The sequence below is a fragment of the Pleurodeles waltl genome, chromosome 4_1 (genome assembly GCF_031143425.1).
Source record: "Pleurodeles waltl isolate 20211129_DDA chromosome 4_1, aPleWal1.hap1.20221129, whole genome shotgun sequence".
Lineage (NCBI taxonomy): Eukaryota > Metazoa > Chordata > Amphibia > Caudata > Salamandridae > Pleurodeles > Pleurodeles waltl.
Window position 1 is genome coordinate 376871613 of NC_090442.1, and position 27341 is coordinate 376898953.

The window sequence follows — 27341 nt, forward strand, 5'->3', positions numbered from 1 at the left end:
TGTTGGTTTTGATTAACCAATCGTCTAGGTACGGGAACACATGTATTTGCTGCCTTCTGATATGTGCAGCTACGACTGCCAGGCACTTTGTAAAAACTCTTGGCGCAGTTGTTATTCCGAATGGCAACACCTTGAATTGGTAATGTATCCCCTTGGAATACAAACCTTAAGTACTTTCTGTGTGAAGGATGTATCGGTATATGGAAATATGCATCCTTTAGGTCTAGTGTTGTCATGTAGTCTTGTTGTTTGAGTAGTGGGATTACGTCTTGTAATGTCACCATGTGAAAGTGATCTGATTTGATGTAGGTATTTAATGTTCGGAGATCTAATATAGGTCTCAGACTCTTGTCTTTTTTGGGTATGAGAAAGTACAGAGAGTAAACTCCTGTTCCTTTCTGGTGTTTTGGTACTAATTCTATTGCTTCTTTTAGTAGCAATGCCTGAACCTCTAGTCCTAGAAGATCTATATGTTGTTTTGACATATTTTGTGTTTTCGGTGGGACGTTTGGAGGGAATTTGAGAAATTCTATGCAATAACCATGCTGGATAATTGCTAGGACCCAAGTGTCTGTTGTTATTTCCTCCCAATGTTTGTAAAATTTGGTTAGTCTCCCCCCCCCCACAGATGTTATGTGTTGGGGATGTGTGACTTGGAAGTCACTGCTTGTTTTGAGGAGTTTTGGGACTTTGGAACTTTCCTCTATTCTTTTGGAATTGTCCCTCTCTATATTGTCCCCGAAAACTTCCCCGCCGCTGATACTGGCTCTGGTAAGTGGGTCTTGTTTGTGAGGTTGTGGGTTCTGTGCTTTGTCCTCGAAACCCCCCTCTAAACTGTTTTTCTAAATGTGCCTCTGCCCTGTGGGGAGTAGAGTGCGCCCATGGCTTTGGCCGTGTCAGTGTCTTTTTTAAGTTTTTCGATCGCAGTGTCCACCTCCGGCCCAAACAACTGCTGTCCGTTGAATGGCATATTCAGCACAGCTTGCTGTATCTCTGGTTTAAATCCTGATGTACGCAGCCATGCATGTCTCCTTATTGTTACTGCTGTGTTGACAGTTCTAGCAGCTGTGTCTGCAGCATCCATTGCTGACCGTATCTGATTGTTGGAGATACTCTGTCCTTCTTCTACTACCTGCTGCGCTCTCTTTTCGAACTCCTTGGGCAAATGTTCTATAAAGTGTTGCATTTCGTCCCAATGGGCCCTATCATATCTGGCCAACAAAGCCTGTGACTTGGCAATACGCCACTGGTTTGCTGCCTGTGCCGCCACCCTTTTGCCTGCTGCGTCAAATTTTCTACTTTCTTTATCTGGAGGTGGTGCATCTCCTGAAGTATGTGAGTTCGCTCTTTTGCGCGCTGCCCCTACCACAACTGAGTCCGGTGTTAGCTGTTGTGTGATGTACACGGGGTCTGTTGGTGGCGGTTTATATTTTTTCTCCACTTTTGGAGTAATGGCCCTTCCTTTTACAGGCTCTTCAAACACTTGTTTGGAGTGTTTTAGCATTCCGGGTAGCATAGGAAGACTTTGATACTGGCTGTGTGAGGACGATAGTGTGTTAAAAAGAAAGTCGTCTTCAATGGGCTCAGCATGCAGGCTGACATTATGAAATGCCGCTGCTCTCGACACCACCTGTGCGTAGGCTGTACTATCCTCTGGTGGCGACGGTCTAGCTGGATAACATTCAGGACTATTATCTGACACTGGTGCGTCATAAAGGTCCCATGCGTCAGGGTCATCTTGACTCATTCCTGTATGAGTTGGGGATTGCATCATTGGTGGAGTGGCTACCGGTGATGGTTGCGGAGAGCATTGTGGAGATGGTGGCGGGGTTACTTGTTTAGCCACCTTTGCCTGTGGCTGCTTGTCTTTTTCCTGAAAGGCAAGTTTGCGTTTCATTTTAATCGGAGGGAGAGTACTGATCTTCCCTGTTTCTTTTTGGATATGGAGCCTTCTTTGTGTATAGTCTGGCTCCATTGTTTCCAATTCCTGTCCAAATCTATGTGTCTTCATTTGTGTGGACAGTCCTTGTTCCTCAGTGTAGGAACTTGTTTTCGGTTCCGAGGCCGGATGTTTCGGTATCGAAACCTTTTCGGCTGCTTTTTTCGGTTCCGACGAAAACTTCTTTACTTTCGGCGTCGTGGTCTCTCGGTGCCGACCCATTTCGGTGCCGCTATCTCGGTGCCGAACCTGCTTGGAGCCACTATCTCGAGCCCGAGATTGCTGCGTGGCGGTATCTCGACCGGAGTCGGATGACTTCGCCCCCAGCGTGCCCTTTTTCGGTGCCGATGATCGGTCACCTATTTTTCGGGTTAAGCCATGGCCTGTTGGCGGTGGCGTCCCCTGGGCTTTAGTGGTTTTTTCGTGAGTTTTGTGTTTCGACGTCTTACTCACGGTTTTCGGCGTTTCTTCGGGATCGATCTCATCCGAGTCCGATTCCTGGATGGAGAATGTTTCTTCCTCCTCCTCGAAACGCTCTTGTCCTGTCGGCGCCGACGCCATTTGCAGTCTCCTTGCTCTTCGGTCTCTTAGTGTCTTCCTGGACTGGACCGAACCGCTCGACAGGCTTCACAAGTATCTTCCTTGTGTTCCGGCGACAAACACAAGTTACAGACCAGATGCTGATCTGTATATGGATACTTGTTATGGCATTTTGGGCAGAAGCGGAATGGGGTCCGTTCCATCAGCCTTGAAGAGACACGTGGCCGGGCCGACCAGGCCCCGAAGGGCCACCGGAGCTCTTCAAAAGTCGGTGTCGATCTGTTGTAACTAACCCGATACCGAACGCAAACAATACCGATGATTTTTCCGAAATTCTAACTAACTTTCCGACCCGAAACACGGAGCGAAAAGGAACACGTCCGAACCCGATGGCGGAAAAAAAACAATCTAAGATGGAGTCGACGCCCATGCGCAATGGAGCCGAAATGGGAGGAGTCCCTCGGTCTCGTGACTCGAAAAGACTTCTTCGAAGAAAAACAACTTGTAACACTCCGAGCCCAACACCTGATGGCGGGATGTGCACAGCATGTGTATCTGCAGCTACACATGCCATCGAACATATATATATACATACACATATATATATATATACATATATATATATATATATATATCGCGCAACGGTATGTTGATGAGTACTTGGTTGGTGTGAATGGTCAACTGGTGAGAGTGGGCTGAGCATGAAGGATGCTGCACTTGGTGGGGTGTTACCTGTAACTATGCTGAATCATATAAAATACAAGGGATACTTCTTTTATTTACAACAGATACCTGGGTGTAGATGAGACATTTATTAGTACACTTGGCTTCTCCCGGTCACCACAATATATAAAGAGCTCCCTGAAATAGAGCCAGGGTGAACCCGATGATGAAGCATGCCACTACTTGAGTGGGTGAAGGTTCATTACAACAAGAAAAACTATAATTTTTCGTTGTGCTTGTAGGTGGGAATCACTTCAAGGTACACATGAGCTAGCTTAGGTAGGGGGATACCCTTTATTGGTGTGTTTGAATGTCATAACCGGTCATTAGTGCAGTGCTGTTTGGTAATCATTCTTGTGCATTAATTTACATTTACATTGCATTTTGTTCACAAACTAATGAGGTGGGTGCACATTGGCTTTCTTAAAGATGCAACAAAGCACTGTCTACTTGTAAAAAAAAAAACGAAAAAAAAAAACGACTATGCAATGTTTTTCTGTGTATACCTTTGAAGGTTCACCACTTACAATAAACTTCATCTTCTGACTCCCTTTCATTGCACTCTCTTTCAGGGCACAGTTGAACTAAGCTAATGTAATGTGTTCAAAAAGGGAACCTACTCCCAGCTTCCATACAGAAGTAGCCTAAGAGGTTGCTTCATTAGGGGATTTCTTTCTAGGACACCTAGGGGCAGCACTTAAGTCTCCCAGTCTTACAAACAGGTCTCTTAAAAAAGCCAGTCTACTGGCTTTGACAAAGCTTGTTTTAGCTACGTCTGCTTTAGCGTTGAGTGAAGAAGTATAAGACAGCTCAGTATAAAAAGGTAATTTTGTGTTCTACACACTGAATTATACTATGTTTAGCACAATGAAACAAACATCTTTCTCTTTAGAAGGTTACCAGTCTTTATTTTCAAAGTGCATCACTTGTCAGTCTTATGCATTAGATGAAAATAAATCATCCACTGTTCTGGGATGCGTTCAGCAATATGCACAGTGGGAAGCGCACATCATAACAACAAGAAGTCAAATAAGCATCAATTATCTGTTTTCTTTTACATAAGGTTTCATTTGAGGCAAGCTTTCACAAATAATGAGACTAAAAAATAAACCTATCCATAGGGAACACAGAAATATTACATCAGTTATTACACTATAAACCATAACAGGGTTTTTACCAGCCATTATCGGCTCTGCAATCTATTTTGCAAAAGTTACCTTAAAATTAGCTTAAGAGGAACGCTGTAATCTCTCGCTGTTGAAGCTCCTTATGGATAATTAAATGGAAATCACAACACAGAATACTTTGCTGCAATCCTCACCCTCGAGAATCCAAATAATATTTCATTATTACACTCCTTCCGTTCGTGAGGCATGAAAGATTGTCACTGTCTCTGCAGTCAATTATTACCCTTCAGACCTGTCTCAAGAATTAAAACCAGTGAACTGCTGATTACAAATGGGACAGTGCAACACTCCCCCCCTCTAGCCTGAAGCACCTTCATTCATTTATTTCATGTGGTTTTTTTTTTCACTTTTTGCTGAGATCTTTCCAACCTTGTTTTCATAACTAATTATTTTATTCTACCTTTGAGTACTCCTGTTTCTTCACTGAATCTTCTTGCTTTCTCCGGTTTTCCGTTTAGCCTAGAGCTAGAGAGCATGAAAAATCTTTTTAGGTGGAGCAGGAGCATATCCTGAGAGCAGTCCTCTTCCTGACACACCTACCTTTCACAAACACACTGTCCAAAGACTTATTACACCTCCAGATGCACATCGCTGTAGACACACAAACACTACGACCCTGCACAGATACACCTAATGATAAGCACTCCCCAAAAGGCATCCAAACATACTGCAAAGATATACACCCCCTTCACAGATACATTTGCCAACACTCGGAAACATGTATTTCTGCATATAAGCACACCCATTAGACACACATCTTGCATCTTACACCCACACGGACTGATATACACAAACTCTCCCTGCGCGCGTGCACACTCACCAATGCACGCACACACACAAACAGTCCTACAGAAAAACACACCCCACAGACAAAAATCTCAACGACCACCAAGGAGACCCACAGAGGCACTGCTGCAGACACACAGATTTTCTGCATGCAAGCTGTTTGAGGTTGCTGACTGCAGTGGTGATGGAAGCAGAGGAAACATAACAGGCAAGCAAGATTAAGGGCCTCATTAAGAGTCTGGCGGTCAACAGACTGCCAGACTCGCAGTGGCGGTCATGACCACTGCCGGTTTGGAGGTCCGACGGCCAAATCAAGAACGTTTCCGATGGGGTGACGGTGGTATAGATTGGAATCAGCCAGCTTGGTGCTGAACTCAGCACCGTCCTGCTGATTACAACTTTGTTCTCCACCAGCCTTTTCATTGCAGTTTCACAGCCATGAAAAGGCTGGTGGAGAACAGGTGCATGGGGCCACAGGGGGGCCCCTGCACTGCCCATTCCTGGTGCAGGGCAATGCAGGGGTCCCCCTGCCCAGCACCCTCATGTCTGCTATGTAGATAGTGTGCATTATGAGGGTGCTGGTGCCCCCTGCAGATGGCAGCATTGCCGCTGGCTCAATTACAAGCCAGCAGCAATGCTGCCGCCACTTCCACACTGGGCTGATGGTCGGAAACCTTAGTTTCCACCCGTCAGCCCAGTGGAAAAGTCATAATGGGATCGGTGGGAAGGTTGTCAGTAAGGCGGCAACGTCCCCGTCGAAAATTCGGCGGACGGGTCTTCCCATCTGCTGAAATCGCAACCTTGCCTTAAGTCTTCAAACTGCCTGGATTCCAAGAGATGGTAGGGAACAGTGCATGCTGAGGCCGCCTCTATGAGCGTGGGTGAGTGCCGGAGAGACCAGAGTGTGTGCATTGTGAAACGGCATGGATCATTGAAGGGTGAGTGTTTGAGAGGGATCTAAAGTCTAGAAGATGAACGGCCTGGTAGCTGCAGAGAAAAGTAGTGCTGGAATAGCACACAGTCCGATGGAGGGCTGAACAAAAGATGCCTACTTGCTGAAATAATTTTGGTGTCAGTATTTTAGTAACCACCCCAGCTTTTTGTGCAGTCTTCAAATCAATACTTCTCCATATCTCCCTTCTGTTTCTATTCTCCACCACAACCTCACTGTCATCCCTATTTTCCCATCACTCAATCTCAGTCAGCACAGGAGGGGTCCAGGTGCAGATCCCAACAACAGTGCTCTGCTGTACAGTAGCTTTTGATTGCTGGAGAGGTCCACACCTTGGCCTTGCATGCTGTTGAAAGGAAGAGCATCAGAGGCCATTAGCATTCCACCAACTGTGCTTGCCTGAAAAAGATGCTTATTTGCCTCAGGTTTCAGAAAATGTACCTGAACCATTCCAAAAGACCTCTAAAAGAATATTAAACTAGTATCAGACTTGAAATGCTTAATACTGAAATGGACAGTTTGGTAAAAGACTGCATTTAAACATACTTTGAGGGAAGATTTTCTATAGAAACAGAACCTAGAAAAGCTCTAGGTTTTGAATGTCTGACAAAAGAGCAGCAACATTTACCAACAACATAGTGGTGATGTAAGCAGCTAGGTGAAATCCCATGAAGTTGAATTCCACTTTTTTTTAAGGTTGTGCAGTAGGATTTCTAGAGTGCTTCGGGTCACAACGGCTAAACTAACATTTTTGGATGGGATCATGTTAAGTCACTAGTTTAGAAGCCTTTCTCCTTGCAGCATCAAAGGAAAGTTGAACAAAGGGCAGAGATAAGAGGACAAAGAGAAACGAAGAGAGGGATGGGGCACGGATAAGAAAACCAGGGTGAACATAAATATACAGAAGTGACCCGATGGGGCAGTGATGACAACCCCTTGGGTTCCCTCTTAAGCCTCTAACCAGAGTGCTGGAATTTTACTTTAGAAAGTCTTATTAATCTCCCATTCACCAGAACAAAGACTAGTGTGTCATGTTGGCCTCCAAAGAATTGTTAGAAGGGGCCGCTATTTCTGCATTTACTTTGCAGCCCCACAGACAATAATAGTCCAGTACATGCCCTGAAACCCTCCATTGTCCTTTTTTGCAGGAGGAAATGTTTTACTTGGGGGGTGGGCTCAGGGGTCCTAGAGCCAATCCCAGCATACACTGAGATTATGTGCTTGTGACTTATTATAGACCTTTAAATATTTCCCACAGGGACTGGATCTCTTTCTACCACTGTGACCCAATTACAACATTATGATGCCTCAGTTTCATTTTGTTTACACCAATTTAAAGTCTAGTTATCCATTGGATTAAATAAGTATTAAGTCACTAGTCCCTGACGGAAATTGGGCATTATCATTTTCATACCCCTGCCATGACTGCTTATTCAACTACTTTACAACATCAAATTTCCAAGGTCTTGGTGTTTACGAGACTCCAGTAATGTCAGTATGTATATGCAAGAGGTCTAAAGAAAGAGTTCTTGAAGCTACAGAGCTGTAAAACCAACCTGTCAGACTCTGACTCAAGGAAGAGAAAATAAAAATAAGTAAATACATATATGTTATATCTTTGAAGATCCTCACAATGAGAAACAAGTATGGTAATCGTGCTATCCCAGGCACATCAGACCAATATCACTTTCTGTGGTACATGATCATATGGTATTACATGGATCATATGTATGGGTTTTATTTCATCTTTAAACGCAATTAAAATTGCTGGACTCCACCAGTTAGGAGCATAGGATATCCACAATTTTTTTAAGTGACATTTTTATTAAATAAATACAAGTTACAATAGACACAGATGCAAGAAAAGATTCTCCTTACCTTTAACAAATTCTCACAAAGATCATTGAAACTTTTATTAAGTGTTTGATTTGTGAGGTAGATGTTATTCAATCGCATTACTCTTACTGATGTGAACATCTGAAAAAGTAAAATAACCTTAAAACAAATGTGCCAACAAAACAATTTGTACACAAATGCATAGGAAAATATTTCAAAATAATAATTCTAACTCCATAAACATTCACTCATGCATCTTTTTAGATCACCTCTTAGTGAAATTTGAAAAACACTTTTTAATGTGAGTTTGTCCAGGTTTTGTGTAAAGCAATGACACTTTGGTGGATGAGGTGTGCCTCATGACTACAGTGATATGATGAGGCACAGATAACCAGAAAGCATCAGTGCCCTGAACCAAAGCACTTTAATACTGGGATTTCACCCAATCAAATAACAGATCACTTTCTGTAGGCTTGGAAAGTAGGAAATAAAAGGCATACAGGTCACCATAAATGATATCTCAGAATATCACTTGAAAACATATGCTATGATTGACAACATGTTACAGCATTAAATGCATTACATGTTCCTACAAAAGCAGGCAACTGAATATCCTAGTGGATGTATACAATTGTCATATATAAGATGACTGTAAATCAACTCCATTGCCCTCTTTCTCATTACAATCAGTACTTCACTCAAGGAAAGTCTGCACACTGAAGCAGGAATCCCACTGATTAGCATATATATTTTTTGTTTAATACTATTAACTCCCTCCTGGCATCTTGTAAAATTTCATTCCCCATACACAACAATCCTCTTCCCAAATTGTGTCAGGTACTATACATGAGGCAAGCTCCCAGGCCTACATAGAGTGCCAGGCTGGACTTTGGCTAATAAGACTGCCTGAAGTCATTCATGGTGGGCATGTAAATAGAAAGAAGCTTTACCTATGTTAACAAAGACAACTCCTGCGTTTGCAAGCATTAGACCACTTTTCCTCCAATGAAAGAGAGCTTCCCTAAAGGAACAAAGTCTATTCCCTTCTTTACCAAGCTGCATTTGTCCTAGAAAGTGGCCATGAAAGCCGTGATCTGACAATGGCGCTCCAAGACATCAGCAGGAGAATAAATATATAATCCCTGAAGAATTCTGTGGTATATTTTCAGGCCTAGGGCTTTCAAGTCCTTTAGAAGGCATATCTGGGTGAGGGACTGGAGTACAGATACCCATAGGTGTCACAGTGCTTTACAGTAGAGCGAGAAACTTTACATGAGAAATTCAGAGTAACATGGTAGTAGACAATACATATAGCTACTAGGGTTACTCATGTTGAGAGTTACGTATTTACAAATGACATTCATTACATATTACATATTTAGAAAAGTTAAAGCAGATGAAGTTACAAAGATACATATTACATATTTACAGAGTTAAAGCAGATAGCTCTCCAGAGCGTTATGTAACAGTCAGGGTCACACCATTAAATGTGACGGTGTATACTATGTGAAACATTTCTTTGGAAGAGAACAGTTTTAAGGTTTGGAGGTAGCAAATTCCAAACTCTAATTGAATTACCTGAGAACGTTTGTGTCATAAGCCTTTCCCTTTTGAAAGCTGGAGGTTCAAGCAGCAGATTTTCAACATTTCATGAAGGTCCAGAGGCACCTGATAACTTTCGTTTGTTTGATAGGTAGCGAGGGAAGTGTGAATGTCTTTATGGGTGATGTAAGCAGTATTACATGTGGTCCTAGCTTCATTAGGAAGCCAGCAAAGAGTTATCAACAAAGGTGTGTTATGGGCATTTCTTTTGGCCCGATAGACGCAATGCAAAACTGAGTGGAGGATGGATTTTAAAGGAGGTAGGTGGGACTTCGGGCGGCCTGCAAGGGGAGAATTACAGTAGTCCACTTTGGAGAGTACTAAAGATTGGACAAGAGATTTCAGGTCTTGCTCAGAAATGCAACGTCGGATCCCTCAGAGAAGTCACAGTTGAAAGTGTGTATTCTTGGCCAGGGTGTTGATTTGGGATTGGAGGTTAAGGGGGTCATTCTGACCATGGCGGTAATTACCGCCATGGCGGAGGTCGGCGGTAGCACCGCCAACAGGCTGGCGGTGCACCGCTGGGCATTCTGACCGCGGCGGTTCAGCCGCGGCCAGAAACGGAAAGTCGGCGGTGTACCGCCGACTTTCCGCTGCCCGTCTGAATCCTCCATGGCGGCGGAGCGCGCTCCGCCGCCATGGGGATTCTGACACCCCCTACCGCCATCCTGTTCATGGCGGCTCTCCCACCATGAACAGGATGGCGGTAGGGGGTGCTGCGGGGCCCCTGGAGGCCCCTGCCGTAAGAGGGCCCCAAAAAGTATTTCAGTGTCTGCCCAGCAGACACTGAAATACGCGACCGGTGCAACTGCACCCGTCGCACCTTCCCACTCCGCCGGCTCAATTCTGAGCCGGCATCCTAGTGGGAAGGTTGATTTGCCCTGTGCTGGCGGGCGGTCTTTTGGCGGCCGCCCGCCAGCACAGGGCAAATGTCAGAATCACCGCCGCGGTCTTTCGACCGCGGTGCGGTGTTCTGACGGCGGTACCTTGGCGGACGGCCTCCGCCGTCCGCCAAGGTCAGAATGACCCCCTAAGTCTTTTGTCCAGATTACACCTAAGGATTTGGAACTATCAGCGATGGTCTGTTCACTGTTAAGAATGTTCAGATTATCCATCCATGATTAAATAAGAGGGGAAGAGTTTGAGGTAGAGATAAGATGAAATTCAATTTTAGCAGGATTCAGTTTTAGGTGATGAGACCTCATCCATTCTTGAATGGAGTTGAGGGTGGTGGTGAGTAATGAGATGCTGTGTATGGAGGACACTTTCAGGTAGAATTGGGTGTCATCAGTATAGAGGTGGTAAGGGATCCCGGCTTCTTTTAATATGTCTCTTAGTGGTTCAGTGTAAAGATTAAATAGGGTCAGAGTAAGGATAGAGCCTTGACGGACACCTTGGTCCAAATTGGAGCAGAGTAACAGTTTTCAATTTTAAATCATCTGAGATCTCCCTGTGAGGTACAATTCAAACCACTAAAGTGCTACACCTTAGATTCCCATTCTTTGTTTTAGTGTCTTGAGAAGTGCGTGATGGTTTACAGCATTAAAGGCTGCAGAAAGGTCAAGAAGGATCAGGAGCTGGCTGAATCTGGAACTCAGAGGGTATCGCTGATAACCTGTATCAGTGCTGTTTCGGTGCTGCAGCCTTGACTGAATCCAGATTGAAATTCATCAAGAAGATTGTTGCCCTTGATGTGCTGGCTGAGTTGCTCCACTACACGTTTCAGTGTTTTTGGCTAGTAAAGGGAGGTTGGTAATGGCAGGAAATTGTTAAGGTCAGTCATATTGGCAGAGGGTTTCTTTAGTAGTGGGGGTCACCTGACCAGTTTTCAGGGCATCAGGAAAGGATCCTTGGCTGCGAAAGAGGTTACCAGAGTTGTCCAGCAAGCAGACTAGCATGTGTGTGAAGAGGTCTATTGCAATGCTGATTGGGATATGGACTAGAGAATGGTTGGAGGTTTAGTTTTCAAGTTGTTCTAAAAGAGGGCATCTTCAGTGATTACATCAAAACTGTGCCAGGAGCCTTTGGATTTGCATCCCTCATATAGGGTTGGATGTGTATCATGATCGAAAAGCAATTTAACGTTGGCATCGTATAAATGTACAAATTCTTCTTTCTTGAGTGGGTCGTCAAATTTGATGGCTAAAGATGTGGGGGTTTGCTAGTGGTTTAGATCAGATTAAATAGTTTGTGTGGCCTGTTCATGGCAGGGTTGAGAAGGGTTCTAAAGTGATCTGATTTTTCGCTAAAGATATGTTTGTGGCAAAGCAATCTTGCGTATCAGATGTGTGCAAGGTTAATGATAGTGGGTGACTACCTCCATTTCTCCTCAAGGATTATTAGATCTTTCTTTTCATCATAGAGGGACTTATTGAACCATATGGCAGAGGATGTGGGTCTTTTATTCTTGCTCGGTAGTGGAGCTACTTTGTCTATCAAAACAGGCAAACTGGTGAAACAGTAAGTAGTCAGGTCATTGACAACCGAGTTGGGGCTGATATCTGGCAGTACCTTCTTAGCAGTGTTAATGAGAGTGCTGCAGGAGATGTTCTTTGTGTTGCCAAACTTTTTTGGTTATGCCAGGATTACAACATGAGAGAGGGGAAGTTAGAATGTGATGAGGAAGTGGTCGCACCAGTCGACAAGTGCAGGTCATCTACTGTGAGCAGGTCACCTTTCTATCTAAGTTTTCATCCCTGAGGCAAAAAACACATTGTAGAGCATCAACAGGTCGAGTCATTTGCAGATCTGACTCATACCTGCTTTCATCATTAAACAAGGTTAACATTCCAGAATCTACAGAATATGCTCCGTACCTGCTGGCTAGAGAGAGGAGGAGTCTTCTTTCTTGCTATACAAAAACAGTCTATACCAAATCAATGAGCCTTGTATCTCCAATGAACAGAACAGTTACTACACTGAGCATGTGACGCTTCCTAAACAAATATGGCCTCACCTCATCATCCTCAACACTGACTCAGAAAATCCATCAAAGAGGATCCAGGCCTTCATTTTAAAGAGGTCCTGCATCTGAATGGAGGCAGTGGATTTTGTGATATTTTCAGCACTTTCTACAAAACCCTCTTCTTGTTCCTGGGTAATTTAGAACAGCATCACACTTGATGGGTAAAATATAAGCATATCTCCATCCTCACCAGGCCAGCTGCAAACATATCTGATGTCTGCAGTAGGAGGAAATAATTATCATTTTCCAGTTCACATATCTTAGTTAAAATCTGTTTAGCCACATTCTCCCCAAACACCAGGCTATCCTAGTAATCTTTTCTTTAAGATCAAGTGTTGATCAGATATGTACTTGGGAAACACATGTCCAGTCCCAAGGTTAACAAGGTGCTTTGGTCAGCTACCAAAGGAATGTGAATGTGAAGATTCTCATGAGGAATAACACCCAAAGCAGTGTCTTCAGAAGCCTCCTATCACACTGAATAAAAATCATCTAGAATGGTGCAAAGGTTTAGGGCATTATGGAATCTATTGAAAATCCGTGTAGTCTCTTGACAAACACAGCCTCATACGGAGTTAGACAGCTTAGGAAAGAGTGAGAAATGTTTTCCAGTGTGTTAGAAATGGGGTCTCTAGCTGGCAGTCGGTTTGCACCCTGTCCAAATAGGGACCCTCACTCTAGTCAGGATAAGGGAGATACCTCCTCAGATAACCCTTGCTCACCACCTTGGTAGCTTGGCACGAGCAGTCAGGCTTATCTCAGAAGCAATGTGTAGAGCATTTGCACATAACACACACAGTTACACAGTGAAAACACTACAAAAGGACACCACACCAGTTTTAGAAAAATAGCCAATATTTATCTATTTAAAACAAGACCAAATCCAATAACAATCCAACATACAGCAATAAAAATATGAATTCTGCAAGATTTACTCAAAAATAAAGTTCCTTGAAGTCAATAGCACCACCTGGGGCTATCACGGCGTTGTGATCAACAAAACCAATAGTTCAGGCTGGCCGTGGCGTCGCAGGCCAGCTATGGTGTCAGGAAGACCTGCAAATAGTACCTTGGAGTTATAGGGCGTCGTGATCCTCGCTGTGAGCTCCGGAGAGCGGCGTCGCTGATGTCGGTTCCAGAGTCTGTGCAAGAGTCATCGGGCCCTTGAAGTCACATGTGTTGCTGATCGATCTCCGGGCTGATGAAGTCAAGAGTACTGGTGTGGATGGAGCTGGGGCTGCGGTGCAAAGCGGGACGATGCAACGTGCGGTGCCCACAGGTCACGGTGACGGCGTCCAGCGGGCCTCTGTGAGACCAGGGCTGCAGTATGAAGCGGGGCGGTGCAACGTGCGGTGTCCACAGGTCACGGTGCAGGCAGCGGTGTTGTCGTTGCGGAATCGCTGTCGTCTGTAGGCCCAAGCCACCGGTGCGGGATGGGACGGTGCTTCATGACCCTCACAAGCGATGTCCACAGGCTACGGTGCAGGCAGGGATGTCTGGTGACGACACTGGAGTAGATGGTGCTGGCGTCAGTGGACTGGGGCTGCGGGACGGGACGGTGCTTTGTGCTCCTCACGAGCGGTGTCAGCAGGAGCATCATCGTCTGGGAGGCCCAGGCTGTGGCGTGAGCAGGCAATGATGGAATGCGGGGCCCACAGGTCGCGGTGCGAGCAGCGGCTCGGTCAAGTCGTCTGATGGCGGCGTCAGTGAGACCAGGGTCGTGGTGCAAAGCAGGGCAATGCAACTCTGTGCGGCGTCAGCAGGTCACGGTGCAGGCCAGCGGCATCGTTGGCAGCAGCACTGTGGTTTCTCCTCTTGAACAGCACAAAAAACACAGTTCCCAGTGCTGCAGGCCGAGGAAACTGAAGTCTTTGGTGTCCCTGAGACTTCCAACAGGAGGCAAGCCCTACTCCAAGCCCTGGAGAACTTTCTCAAGCAGGACACGCAGCAAAGTTCACCCTTTGCACTCTTTTCAGGCAGAAGCAGCAACTGCAAGCCAGTCCAGCAAAGCAGCACAGCTCTTTAGCTCTTCTCCTTGGCAGAGGTTCCTCTTGATTCCAGAAAGATTCTAAAAGTCTGGGGTTTTGGGTTTTCTTCCTTACCCTGTTCTGCCTCTGAAGTTTGCAAACTTCAAAGCAAAGTCTGAAGTGTTTGCAAGATCCTTTCTTGTCCAGGCCAGGCCCCAGAGACACACAAGGGGGTCAGAGACTGCAATGTGTGAGGGCAGGCACAGTCCTTTCAGGTATGAACGACCACTCCTCCCTCCCTTCTAGCTCAGATGGCTCATCAGGATATGCAGGCTACAACCCGCCTCCTTTTGTGTTCCTGTCTAGAGAAGAGGTGTGAACAGCCCAACTGTCAAACTGACCCAGACGGGGAATCCACAAACAGGCAGTCACAGAATGGTTTAGGCAAGAAAATGCCTACTTCCTAAAAGTGGCATTTTCAAACAGACAATTTAAAAACCAACTTCAATAAAAGATGTTTTTTCCATTGTGATTTCAGAGACCCTAAACTTCAAATTTTTATCTGCTCTCAGGGGGAATCTGCACTTTAAAAATATTTAAGGCAGCCCCCATGTTAACCTATGAGAGGGATAGGCCTTGCACAGTGAAATCCGAATTTGGCAGTATTTCACTGTTAGGACATATAAAACACACTAGTATATGTCCTACCTTAAACATACACTGCACCCTGCCCCTGGAGCTGCTACCTAGGGCATACCTTAGGGGTGCCTGACATGTAGCAAAAGGGAAGTTTTAGGCCTGGAAATTCGAATTGGCAGTTTAAGACTGCACACATAGACACTGCAGTGGCAGGTCTGAGCCATGGTTACAGGGCTACTAATGTGGGTGGCACAACCAGTGCTGCAGGCCCATTAGTAGCATTTGATTTACAGGCCCGGGCACCACTAGCGCACTTTACTAGGGACTTACTAGTAAATCAAATATGCCAATCATGGATAAAGCAATCAACAGTACAATTTCTATAGGGAGCACTTGCACTTACCACTGATTAGCAGTGGTAAAGTGTGCACAGACAAACCATCAAAAACAGACCTGAAAAAATAGGAGGAAGGCGGCAAAAAGTTTCGGGATAACCCTGCAAAAAGGGCCACTTCCAACACAGTGCAGTAATACAGTCCAATCCCAGTCAGGAGAAGTGCAAGAATGTGAACACAGATAGAACCTTATGGGAGAAATCATGCTTCTCCCAGAGGAGACAGATGTGGTGTTAAGTGTATTATGATTAGAACGCTTCTGAAGGAATTCACTGCTAAACTTTGCCTAAACCATGGCATAATAATGACTGCACTACTGTTTCATAAACCTATGTGGAATTATCAGATGACAGGTGAAATGTCAAAAACAGATTATAATGAAATAGAATTTAATTACTTTGTGATATGCCCTTTGCTGCTACGATAGGAACAGCTATATAGCAATAAGCAGGGAATTCAATTTTTTAAATGGTAGGCATTTCCAAAATAGATTCTGATTCCTGGTCTCTAATCCAGTTGAAGCAGCCCGTTCAACGTCTAATTCAATGTTATTTTGTCAATATTTATGACTAGTATTATACTTATTTAACTGTTAATCTATGTTCTGTTTGATTCCAAAAACAAACCCACTAAGCAAGATGTACCTGAATGTGTTATTTTGGTCAATGGTCATTAGAGTTCAGTTAATTGTTTCCTCTCCATCATTAGAACTTTCACAGACCCAAACGGTTTAAATTAGAACACAAAGGAAAAAATAAGAAGTGAGATGGTGAAGTGTGATGAAATAAGTAATAAACTTTGAAACATAATCTGTTTTATTTGGATTATAGAACATACACAAGTGCCTTAATGTTTCTTCAGTACCTAAGGTATGCAATATCATTGCAGTCAGCAATGTATGATTCTAGAACAAGGTGGTTAAGGACTAGTTTTGAGTTCTTAAAACGAAATCATACTTACAGAATGCACGTTTTAAGTAATTCATTGGCTCTCCCAAACTCTTCTAGCGAGGAAAGGCATTCTCATAGAAATGGGTTTGGGGTCGTGTTACTTTGCCAAAACACAGAGGTAAAAAAAAATAAGGCAATGATGTGATTCAGATAAAACTGATATTTTGAGAATGCTCCTGCGATGATAGCTGGAATTCGTGTTGAATAATTCTTGTGTGTTATAAAAAAAAAAATGACAAAATGGTAGATGTGTGCATCGAATGATCTGTATTTTTGCTTAAGAGTGTATCACAAGGAGTAGGAAAATGTGGCCTGTGATTGCCCATCTTGATGCAGTTCGAGGTTTCAACATTTTTTTTTTTTACAGCTAATTAATTATAGACTCGTTCTTTAATAGCCAAACACACATGCGTTCATTTCCTTGTAGATACTTTCCCCCACATATGACCTCTGTCTAAAAGCAAAAATGTCTTCCGTTACCTTGAAAAGAAAATCAAAAAAATATCTTACCTGGATTTCAGATGTCCAATTATTTATTCCAGGCATTATTTCTGTATTACAGCTATAGAATCCTATTAAAGAAATCAATGAGTGGATCGTAAAGTCTTTCCTGAGGTGTATAATTCCTGAATTAACAAGTAAGCAGCACATATATTTCGGTAAATATACAACAATACTCAGTGGTCAATCCAGATGCTTCTAATGTCTAAAAAAAGATTAGCTTTCCAAAACAGGAATAACATTATGTAAAACAGGCATTATTTAATCGAATATAAAGTTCAAGCTCTTTATGTTTGCAGGCCCTTAACTCCAGACTCATGTGCTATCCGCACTATGAGGTGGTGTAAACAAAACTCTTTCAGCACAGTACAGGTAAAGAGACTAGGAGACAAAAAAAGTGACTGGTCCTGAACCTCCAATAACGCCATCTGCCTTAAATACTCCAGTTATTTTTTCTCCAGGTCTGAAGGAAGGCAGACAGCAGGCATCGGTCATGAGGAGGTAAAGTAATTGAAGGACTAAGAGTATACCACTTCCTGTAAAATGTCTTGTTTAAAAAGGTAGACACTAAAAATGTAAGGATGGTACGGAGTTTAGAAAAATGTTGCTTAACATTTTGTTCTACATCAGTTACATACATGCTGTGGTAAACAAAAAGTCACATTTGTATTAAGCATCGTGATGGCAGTTTATTTTTCTTAATTTTATAAGTCTATCTTTTTGAAGGTTGCAGAGTTAATACTCAAGCACCTCCAGTCGTGCTGCTTTCTCTTAGCTTCCTCATCCCCTTGCAGCCCTTCTCCCTACCAAACCGAGCCTGTTCTTACTCTAGTCTCACTCTTATCCCTGCCTCTTTTTCTGATGATTTTTCTTTTGGCATAAGATACCCCTGAAACTCAAGCGGACGTCCTCCAGTGAATACCCTCCATTGGCCTCTACCCCAATTATGGTCTTAAGAAGCGATATAGTACACTTTTTTATAGCACAAAAAAAGTTTTTCTACATGTATTAAAACCATTTTAGAAGTCGGGAAAGTTTTACCAACTCTTAAAATGGGCTTAGAAATGGATAAGATTCACGATTTCAAGATTTTTATTTAGAGTTTTTAGATCTACAAAGAGATCTGTGGTAAATCAGCAAGTTCTGCAATATTATCATATATGAGATATTTGCATTTGATATAAAAGAAATCACAATAAATCAAAAAGTTCGGCTTAATGCCACGTGGGACCATTACATTCCATCAAGATTCAATTGGATTAGATAATTAAAAAACTCTTTGCACATTTAAATATTTTATCCGCGTTCTAAAGGAACCGAGCAGCTGCTGTGTGCATGTGTTAATACCATGCTTCAAAAACAAGGGTTTTAAAAAACAACATCTAACTGGCTTTAAAACAGGGCAAACAAAGAGTACATGGTAGATCATCTATACTGCGCCCATGCACAGAGTACACCTCCTATCAGCCCAAATTAAGTGGCGCCACTCACCCACAACACAGCTCAAGCGAAGACAATTTAGTCTGAACATCAGCTTGCAGAGACAGACTCCATGATTCAGGTTCCATCTTAGATAAGGATGAGGAGCCGAAACTCTGGCGGTCCTAGTTACTTCCTCCAGCCTTTTTAAACTCCTGCCAATGGCAACTGTCTAGTTCCATTGATCTAACTTTAGTGGAACTTGTTAAGTAGCATATAAGGGTGTTGTAAGTCATTTCTGGCAGGTCTATCAACTTAAGGCTAAAGTGCATGCAGAAGGTTTGACATCACGGTGTTATCACCTTTTAACGAGGGAAAACATTCCATGCTAATGAGTTTCCTCAGGGAGCCCTCTTCTGAGTGCATAAGGTGAAAGCCCAAACGTAATGCCAGCTCTCTTTCAATGGTGCTAGTCAGCCCCATTCCTATGAGCAATGCCTCAATTTGCGCCATAGTATTTAAATTACATAGATCTCAAAATGTTCCCTTCCAGTTTATGCATAAAGTGCCAGTGCTAAATGTCTATAGCTTCCACTTCATATAGCAGTGAAGGTGGTATTTTGATCTTATACACACTAAGTAAGTGAATAAAGTGCCTTCTACCAGTTGTCCCATCGACAGCCTTAAGTCTATTTGCATGAGATAGAGCCTTACTTGTCAAACAGGCAGTGTCATCAGAGACTATTTTACCTGAATTTAACCTTCAAATAACGCCACTCCGTAGCAGCTACTAGGGCATGAAGGCGCTTCTGCAACCCCTTTGGTGTCAAACCCAGTAAGGTAATGTAATCAGCATAGGGGAGTGTCCCTATCGGGACAACCTGACCATTGGGGCATCGCAATCAACACGTCCATCTGTCAAGGTAAATCAGCGACAAATAGTGAGGAAAGAAGGGGCGCTAATAAGCAGCCCTGCCCTAAACCATTTTTGGTTTTGAGCTTAGGTGTGAGCCCTCTAGTTCCTCTCAACATTAATTGGTGCCACATGTCCATATGCAAGGCTATTATTAATTTTAATAGACCCTGTGGGATACCCAAGTCCTTGAGCTTCCTCCATAGAGTGCACCTGTCACTTAGTCGAAAACAGTAGAAAAATAAATAAATGCTGTGTAAACAGACATACCCCATTTCCAAACATACTTCTCTGTGATGAGGTGCAATATAGTTATATTATTCAAGCTGGAACAATTTGGTTGAAAGCCTGCCTGTTCAAAGGGCAAAATCTGCATTATCTTTACCCAATCCTGCAGATGAATAAATGTAGACTTCGCAGAGATTTTTCCGATTGCGTTTAGCAACGGAATTTGTCTATAAATCGCGGGTTAATCAGTGGTACGTTTTTTTATGTAGCCCCCCAGGAATTAGGTGTCTCGCCTGAATTATAACAACATTTAAAGAGTGGGCAAACAAGTAGCCCATAAATCAGCATCTAACTTAAAGATGGTCATAGGCAGCTGATCTTGCCCTATCGCCCCAGAGCTTCTTGCGCCCTAAATGACTGGTTTGACTTGCACCTTTGTAAGGTAAGGAAGAATAAGCTTGTCCCTATTTCTGGGCCTCGATTTTGACACACTTTGATTTATTAAAACATCCCCTAAGCCATTTGAAGCATACAACGAAACGATATATTTGCTCCAGACTTCACTTGTGATATTAATAATTTTGGGATTACCTATACTGCCAGAACATTCTCCCACGATATTACAAATTAACCTTGAATTCTTCTATTTAACAGTTTCAGTAATTTCAGTAATTTCTATCCATCTCCTATTGGCTTCTTTTCTTTTTTGTGACCCTAACCACCTTGATCCCGTCCTTCTATGACAATTCATGATTTTATTATGTTCTTTCGAGTAAAATTCAAATTGCTCTTCAGGATAATACTGTGCATGTGGGCATTATCGTCATGTGAATGACTCTGTACCAAAGCATTTTCCCATCTTGAACTGTAATCTGTGCTGAACCTGTCGTCTTACTCCCCTGACGTTTGAAAGATCCTAGAGTAGATAATTTGTGTTGCTGTGTTATTTACTTCTCTTGTGATTGTAGGCTAGTCAAGTGTGCTTGAGGTGCACTTCTGTTATAATGGCCAAATGTAGCTACTGTGTCTCAAAAATACTGTGGTTTTATTTGAGAGACTGTCATCTTTTGTTATACGACCACTGACTGTTACTAATCATTGCTTCACTGTGCACAACAACTGTCCAGATGTTATGTCAGCCAAACATCCAAAGTCTGGAATAAGGAACCTGAAAAATATAACTATTATCCGGAAAAGAGGACTCGGTGTGGTTAACAGAGGTATCACGTTTGGAAATGGAAATACTATGTCTCCCTCTTCTTCATACTCATGGGGTGCATGTTTATTTGACTATTGGGAGGAGGCTTTAAATTAAAAATATCAGTTTCACACAATTCGATGAGTTTGAGAATCATATTTTCATTATTTGATCATTCAAAATTAGTATTATTAGATTTGCCACTGCATATTCTCGTAGGTAAGAGAAATTGGAAGAATATACCGCTGTCTGCCAGCTGTACAGTTGCTTATAAAAAGCATAGTCAAATTCACTTGGTTTTCTTCTTTGCTGATCATTCTTCTTCTTTGATTTGCTGAATCACTTCTGTATGTATCACACTCCGAATATCCTCATTTTCTAAATCTAGTGATTGATCTGGTCATATTCTTCTACTGAACTGCCCAACCTTTGTGCTGTTAAACACTCAGTATAAGGTATGTCTTTTTTCTAATGTTGAGGAAAACTCAGTTGGTATTTAAGATATTCTAAGGAGACATTACAGAGTAAAATACTCTTACCTGCATATTCTGCCCCATAGGAACAGTTTACAGCCAGACAAATAATGTTAGTACTACTGTAGTCCAAAGTCAAGCTTTAAGTTCAGCATCAGTACTTTTCCATGTTAATGATGTAATCAATGAAGATACTTAATAGCATAACTGTAGTTTCATAGACTGAAATGTCACTCTGCCCAATCGCTAACTCTCACATATGCCCATAAAAAGATTTGCAACCCATTTCTCTGTTTAGAAATGTCAAGGTATGGAGAATACTTGTGAGTCAGCAGGTAAACTGTAACACATACAACTTATGTAAGCAAGATGTAATTCCTTCTACTGCAAGAATAGAGAGATTTGGTATTTATTGTTAACAGGTAATCATATATCCATGGTATGTCCTAAATTATTCCAAAGTTCATTGGTATCTTTGGAATATGATGTAGAAGAGGACACCTGAAGCATAATAAATGCGTCTACATGAGACATATGTTCTCTCATTGCTTCAATCTTTGATATGTTTTTACTACCAGGCAGTGTTCTCATATTTGTATGTAATTTTGGAGGACCTTTCAAACTATGCTCACTCAGTAACCCCCTATTATACTAGAAGCTCAAAATCTCAACTTTTCAACTATCTGCCATTTTTCTTTCTGTAGTATTTTCACTGGTACCTTCTCATAGTATTGCAACTGATTGAGCAGAAATAATGCTTCCTTGTCATAATCTGAACATTGCTGATTAAATACATTCCCTCTTTATCGGTAAAACAATTTTACAATTTTTCACATTTCTAGGTTATTCATGTTGTTTTTCAGACAAAATCTGTAGTTTACGTACATTGTTCTCTATATCTTTCAAAACAAATTTGTAAACATCTAAATTAGAGAGAGTTGGTACACATATCGATATTAATTTAAATTCACATGTTCTGCTTGAGAACAATCTATGTTCAATTAATTGGCTAATGTCACAAACACTCCGTCATCTAGTGATAATAGTGTGACAATATCAATCAATTACTGTAAAGTCAGTCTAATATTTAATCAGAAAAAGCATCTGTTACTTATATGTAATTAAAAAAGAAAGGCATTATAAACATCTGCATCCATAAGCATTTTACATCCAAACCCATTTTCATTTGCCATTGGTTAAAATGAGAATCCTTTATCTAGAACTGAATGTATTGATACATTTATGACAATAGGCCATATTTTAGAATCTTATCTTGGGTCTGAAGCCTTCTCATTGATATAGGTCTGATCAAACCTGAATGGACCAAACATTTTTACATAGTTATAAAGTCTTCTTAATGTATAATCTTTTTCTTCTCTTATGAGTCCAATCCCCTTTTTCTTTTACTGTTCTTCTTTGTATGCATCTAAATTATGATCTACAATAGTATAATTGCATAGTCTGTGTTGGCCACTTCCTCATATTCACACCTTAGATTTGTTTTCTTAACTGTATAACCTTTTGACGTTTCTCTGGCATACTGAGCAGGTACTACAAGTAGACTGTCTTTAAATACTAAAAAAACACCTTCTGTGTAGAAGACAGCAGCCTCTCAATAAAATGAAGAATGCCTGCACCGAAAGACATTTCATTCAAGGATAGACATTATCACCCACCATCACGTTCAGCATAACGAAATATGAAGCATAATACATGGAGGGGCACCCCTCTGGACTCACACAGGCGGTAGGAGGCCAGAGTATGGTGCTGAGGGGGCCCCTGGAGATCACCCCCCCACAACGTGGGGGCAGCAGGAGCCTTTGTTACAGCACTGGTCACGTTTCCTGCCTTCACTGACTGTATGATTGTGGATACGATACTGCAAGCACATTTCTAAAGCTAAATGGCTCACTGAAGTTTCAAGATTGAGTTGCATATGGTTGGGTCCCAACTGAGGTGGTATGGCGTGCAGAAAAATGATGGCCTGTGATACGGTCAAGAGTGGTTCAGATTCATTCAAACATTTCACCCATCAGATTTTGTATACTGTACTGAAATTTGATCCCCACATTGTAATTATATCAGTGCTTTCTTTATCTTTCTAACGATTCAGTTCCTCTAACTTTAACATGAGAATTATTTTCAAAGCCGGCACAGGACAGGAAGACACACCAAGGATCCAAGGACAACTGTGCATAGACAATGACATTCAACCCTTAACAATTGTACTTGCAAATATCAGCTCCTGTAAGTCTATTTAAATGGACCACGAGCAACAAAACATAGAAAAAGTATTCATAAAGCTGTTTTTAAGCAGTAGTAAATTGTGTGTACACCAGTCCAGTGAGCATTTGACAGACAAACAAAAAGGTTTCTTCAACAATCAACCTAGCACAAACCATCGCCAAACCCCACAAACCTCCCTCCTCCCCCTAAACCCCGCAGCATGCTAACACGTTTAATCCTGCCTTTGTGGCAGACTTTAAATACATTTCCCCTTTAACCTGAGAGGGGCAGATATCCAAGGTAATGTGTTTCCCAAGTAGCTGGCCCCACTTTGCCAATGTCCCTGGGGGGCCACCTTTTGCCAAAAAACATAAAACAATGACAGATAGTGAACATTGCAAGGGTGCTGGCGCACCCTGCATCATACAGCGTTGCCGCCAGCTCGATTACGAGCCAGAGACATTGCTGTAGGATGTTTCTGCGGTTTCCGCGCACCGACCACTATGGCGTCAACCTCCCCATCGGAAGTTCAGCGGACGGGCAAAAACATCTGCCGAACTCGTAATCAGGCGCATAGTCTCTTCCAGATAAGGAGTTACTGAAGGTAAGTAAATTGTTAATCTGATAGAGATTTTAAGCTGCAGATTCATTACCTTTGAATAGATACCCAAACCACATTCTCCTGGCGGTGTGCTGCAGACAGATTTTAGAAACTAGAAAGTGCTGCAGGAACGAAGGAGCAAAATGCGCACCCCTGCCTGATAGATGTCCAGGGCTGGGACTCCAAAAGCTGACACCATGGTCACAGCTTTTCCTCTGGTGGAATGGGCTTGTAAGCCCTTTGGAGGCAGCTTCTTAGCCAGAGCGTAGCAGATTTTCATACAGAGAATTACTCAGCGTGAAATGGTTAGTTTCTGTACTGTCCTACCTTTGTTTTCTCCCACATATCTCACAAAGAGTTGGTTGCCCACCCATAACTCTCTTGTGCGGTCAAGGTAGAACGACAATGCTCTTTATGGGTCCAGCCATTGGAGTTGCCCCTCTTCTTTATAGGTGTGCGGGGGAGCATAAAGGTGGGCAGGGTGACCGTCCGTCCCAAATTAAATGAGGTCAACACATTTGGGAGGAAAGAAGCACAGGTGTAAAGCGCCACTTTATTAGGAAACCCTGAGATAAGGAGGCTTGGAGGACAAGGCCTGTAGCTCACTCAACCTCCGGGCAAATGTTATGGCTATGAGAAAGACTGTTTTGACAGTAAGCCACCTGAGGGAACAGTTGTGATGTGGCTCAAACGGAGCACACATGAGGTACGTGAGAACAGGTTCAGGTCCCACTGAGGCATAATGAGGGGTGAAACATATTTATAAGCCCTTCTAAAACCGATTCACAATAAGGGACTTAAACAAAGAGGGCTGGTCAGGCAGTCGCGGAGAAAGTGGATAGATATCCCTTAAGAGTGCCCATTGCAGAGCTCTGTTGGGCAAGGGACTGAATGAAAAGCAGAAAGAGGATCTAAAAACTTCTCAGTACAATATTTTACAAATGTTTGCCAGCAGCAGGTGTATACTGTTTTTGTGGAGGAACACCTGGCTGCTAAAATAATATTACAGACTTCGCAAAGAAGGTTGAAGGCTGTCAACTGTCATCGCTCAATCTCCACGAATGAAGGAGCAGAGTTGACAGGTTTGGGTGGAGAACCCTCCCCTGCAGCTGCGACAGAAGATTTTCTCAAGGGGGCAGCCTGATTGGAGGATCGATGCTCATTTTTCAGAAGCTCTGGATACCAGACTCTCCACACCCAATCCGGAGCCACAAGGATTACGTGGGCTGGGTAGTTCATCTTTTTGAGAACTTTGGGCAGCAGTGGTATGGGCTGAAAGATGTACAGCAAGTCTGAGCTCTACTCGCGATGAAAATCATTGCTGAGCCATTGCCACCATGGAAACTCCAACGTGCAATACTGCTGACATTTTGTGTTCTCTTCGGAGGTGAACAGATCTAACCAAGCGTCTCCCCACTGATGATAGAGTTCTTGTGCCACCTCGAGTGGAGACCTCACTCGTGATCCACTAAGCATAGATGGCCGAGTTTGTCCACCCTGGTATTCAGAGAACCTGCCAACTACCAGGGTTATGCCCTGCTGTTCCAGCCATGTCCAAAGAAGCAGGGCCTTTTGACAAAGGATCAGTGAACCCACCCCGCCCTGTTTGCTGCAGTACCATTTGACAGTGGTGTTGTCCATGAACATCTGCACTAACTTCCCCTTGACAGAGAGAAGAAATGCTGTCAATGCTAGCCAGATCGCCCAGAGCTACAGCAGACTGATCTGAAGTCCGGATTCCGCCGAAGACCAGAGTCCTATGATCTCTACCTCTGCCAGATGGCCGTCCCATCCCAGAAGTGAAGCATTTGCCACTACTGTGAGGTCTGGTTGAAGAAGGGAGAGGAGTCTGCCTTTGACCCAATCGTGGTTTGAAATCCACCACTGCAGGTCTTTACCAGTTCCCTCCAAGATCAGGTCCATGTCAGAGAGAGATCACCAATGCTGTGCCCACTGGAACTTTAGGTCCCACTACACTCTGGCATGATTTACCAGCAGGATGCAGGAGGCCATGAGGCCCAGTATCCTTAGAACAGTCTCACCGAAACCCAGAACAGAGGCTGAAACATCAGTATCATAAGCTGAATATCCTGGACTTGCTGGTCGAGAGGATAAGCTAGAAACTGTGCTGTGTATATAACAGCTCATATGAAAGAGAGCATCTAAGAAGGAGTCAGGTGTGACTTCAGCACATTTATAGTGAACTCCAGTAAATGCCGAAGGTTCGCTGAAACCCTTAACCTGCGCAAATGAGGTGCGACTACCGCCATCACCTTGGTGAACACCAGAAGTGGGCTGGTAAGGCCAAATGGGAGCACGGTGAACAGAAAGTGCTTGTGGCCTACCTTGAACCGTAGGTAATGCATGTTGGCAAGCAGGATGGGAATGTGAAAAAACACATTCTGTAAGTCCAGTGCTACCAATCAGTCTTCTTCTATGGCAGACAAGACCGGAGCCAACATGAGCATACTGAATTTCTCATTCTTGAGGAAGAGATTGACGGTCCGTAGGTCCAGAATAGGGTGAAAACCCTAATTCTTTTTGGGTATCGGAAAGTAGCAGGCATAACAACCACTAACTACTTCTGATATGGGGACCCTTTCTATAGCTCCCTTGGCCAAGAGAGCCGTAACTTCCTCTCAGAGCAGAGACAAATCATCCTCCGCCAGCCACTTGAAGGTTGACGGTATTGGGTGAGGAAAAGACTGGAAAGGCAGAGCATAGCCCTTCCGAATGATCTACAGAACCCAATCGTCCAACGTAAGGGAGGAGAGGATATTTAATTCTCCCTCCAACTGGACAAGATTAGTCAAACTAGGAGGGCTTAGAGACTGTAGCTGCGGGGGGCTGGGTGGTGGATGGCTTTTGGCTTCTAGACACTCAAGGTCTGTAGACACTGCGCCCAAGTCCTCACACAACTTGGGAGGCTTGCATCAGACAGTGGCTGACATAGGGTTGGTGCTGTGGTATGCCCCTTCCATGGCCTCGAAAGGGGCAAAAACAAAAGGCAGACAGTAGACAAGAGGTCGCCGAGAGGCCCAAGGACTTGGCCGTAGCCCAAGAGTCCATAAAGTGCTCCAACGCCAGGTCTGCCTTCATGCCAAACAATCAAATCCCATTGATGGGCATGTCCATAAGGTTTACCTGGCCATCCCCCAAAAAGCCAGATGTTCTCAGCTAGGCGTGGCGCCATAAGGTCACAGTCAACGAAACCACTCTACCCAGTGAGTCAGTCATATTTAGGCCATACCTAATGGTGAACTGAACTGTGCCGCATATCTCCTGTCTTTCACTGTCTGGG

General features: G+C 43.3%; 1 protein-coding gene across 19 annotated transcripts in view; it reads right to left on the reverse strand.

The window, feature by feature from the left end:
- The window catches only part of C2CD5 (C2 calcium dependent domain containing 5), a 669580-nt gene that overhangs the window by 274785 nt on the left and 367454 nt on the right, over positions 1-27341 (reverse strand). For all 19 annotated transcript variants that reach the window (XM_069228566.1, XM_069228562.1, XM_069228551.1 and 16 more), the window contains 2 exons: positions 16992-17053; positions 8006-8104 (listed from right to left, as the gene is read on the reverse strand). In XM_069228566.1, the coding sequence (XP_069084667.1) occupies positions 8006-8104; positions 16992-17053 (161 nt within the window). The remainder of the gene's footprint in view (positions 1-8005; positions 8105-16991; positions 17054-27341) is intronic.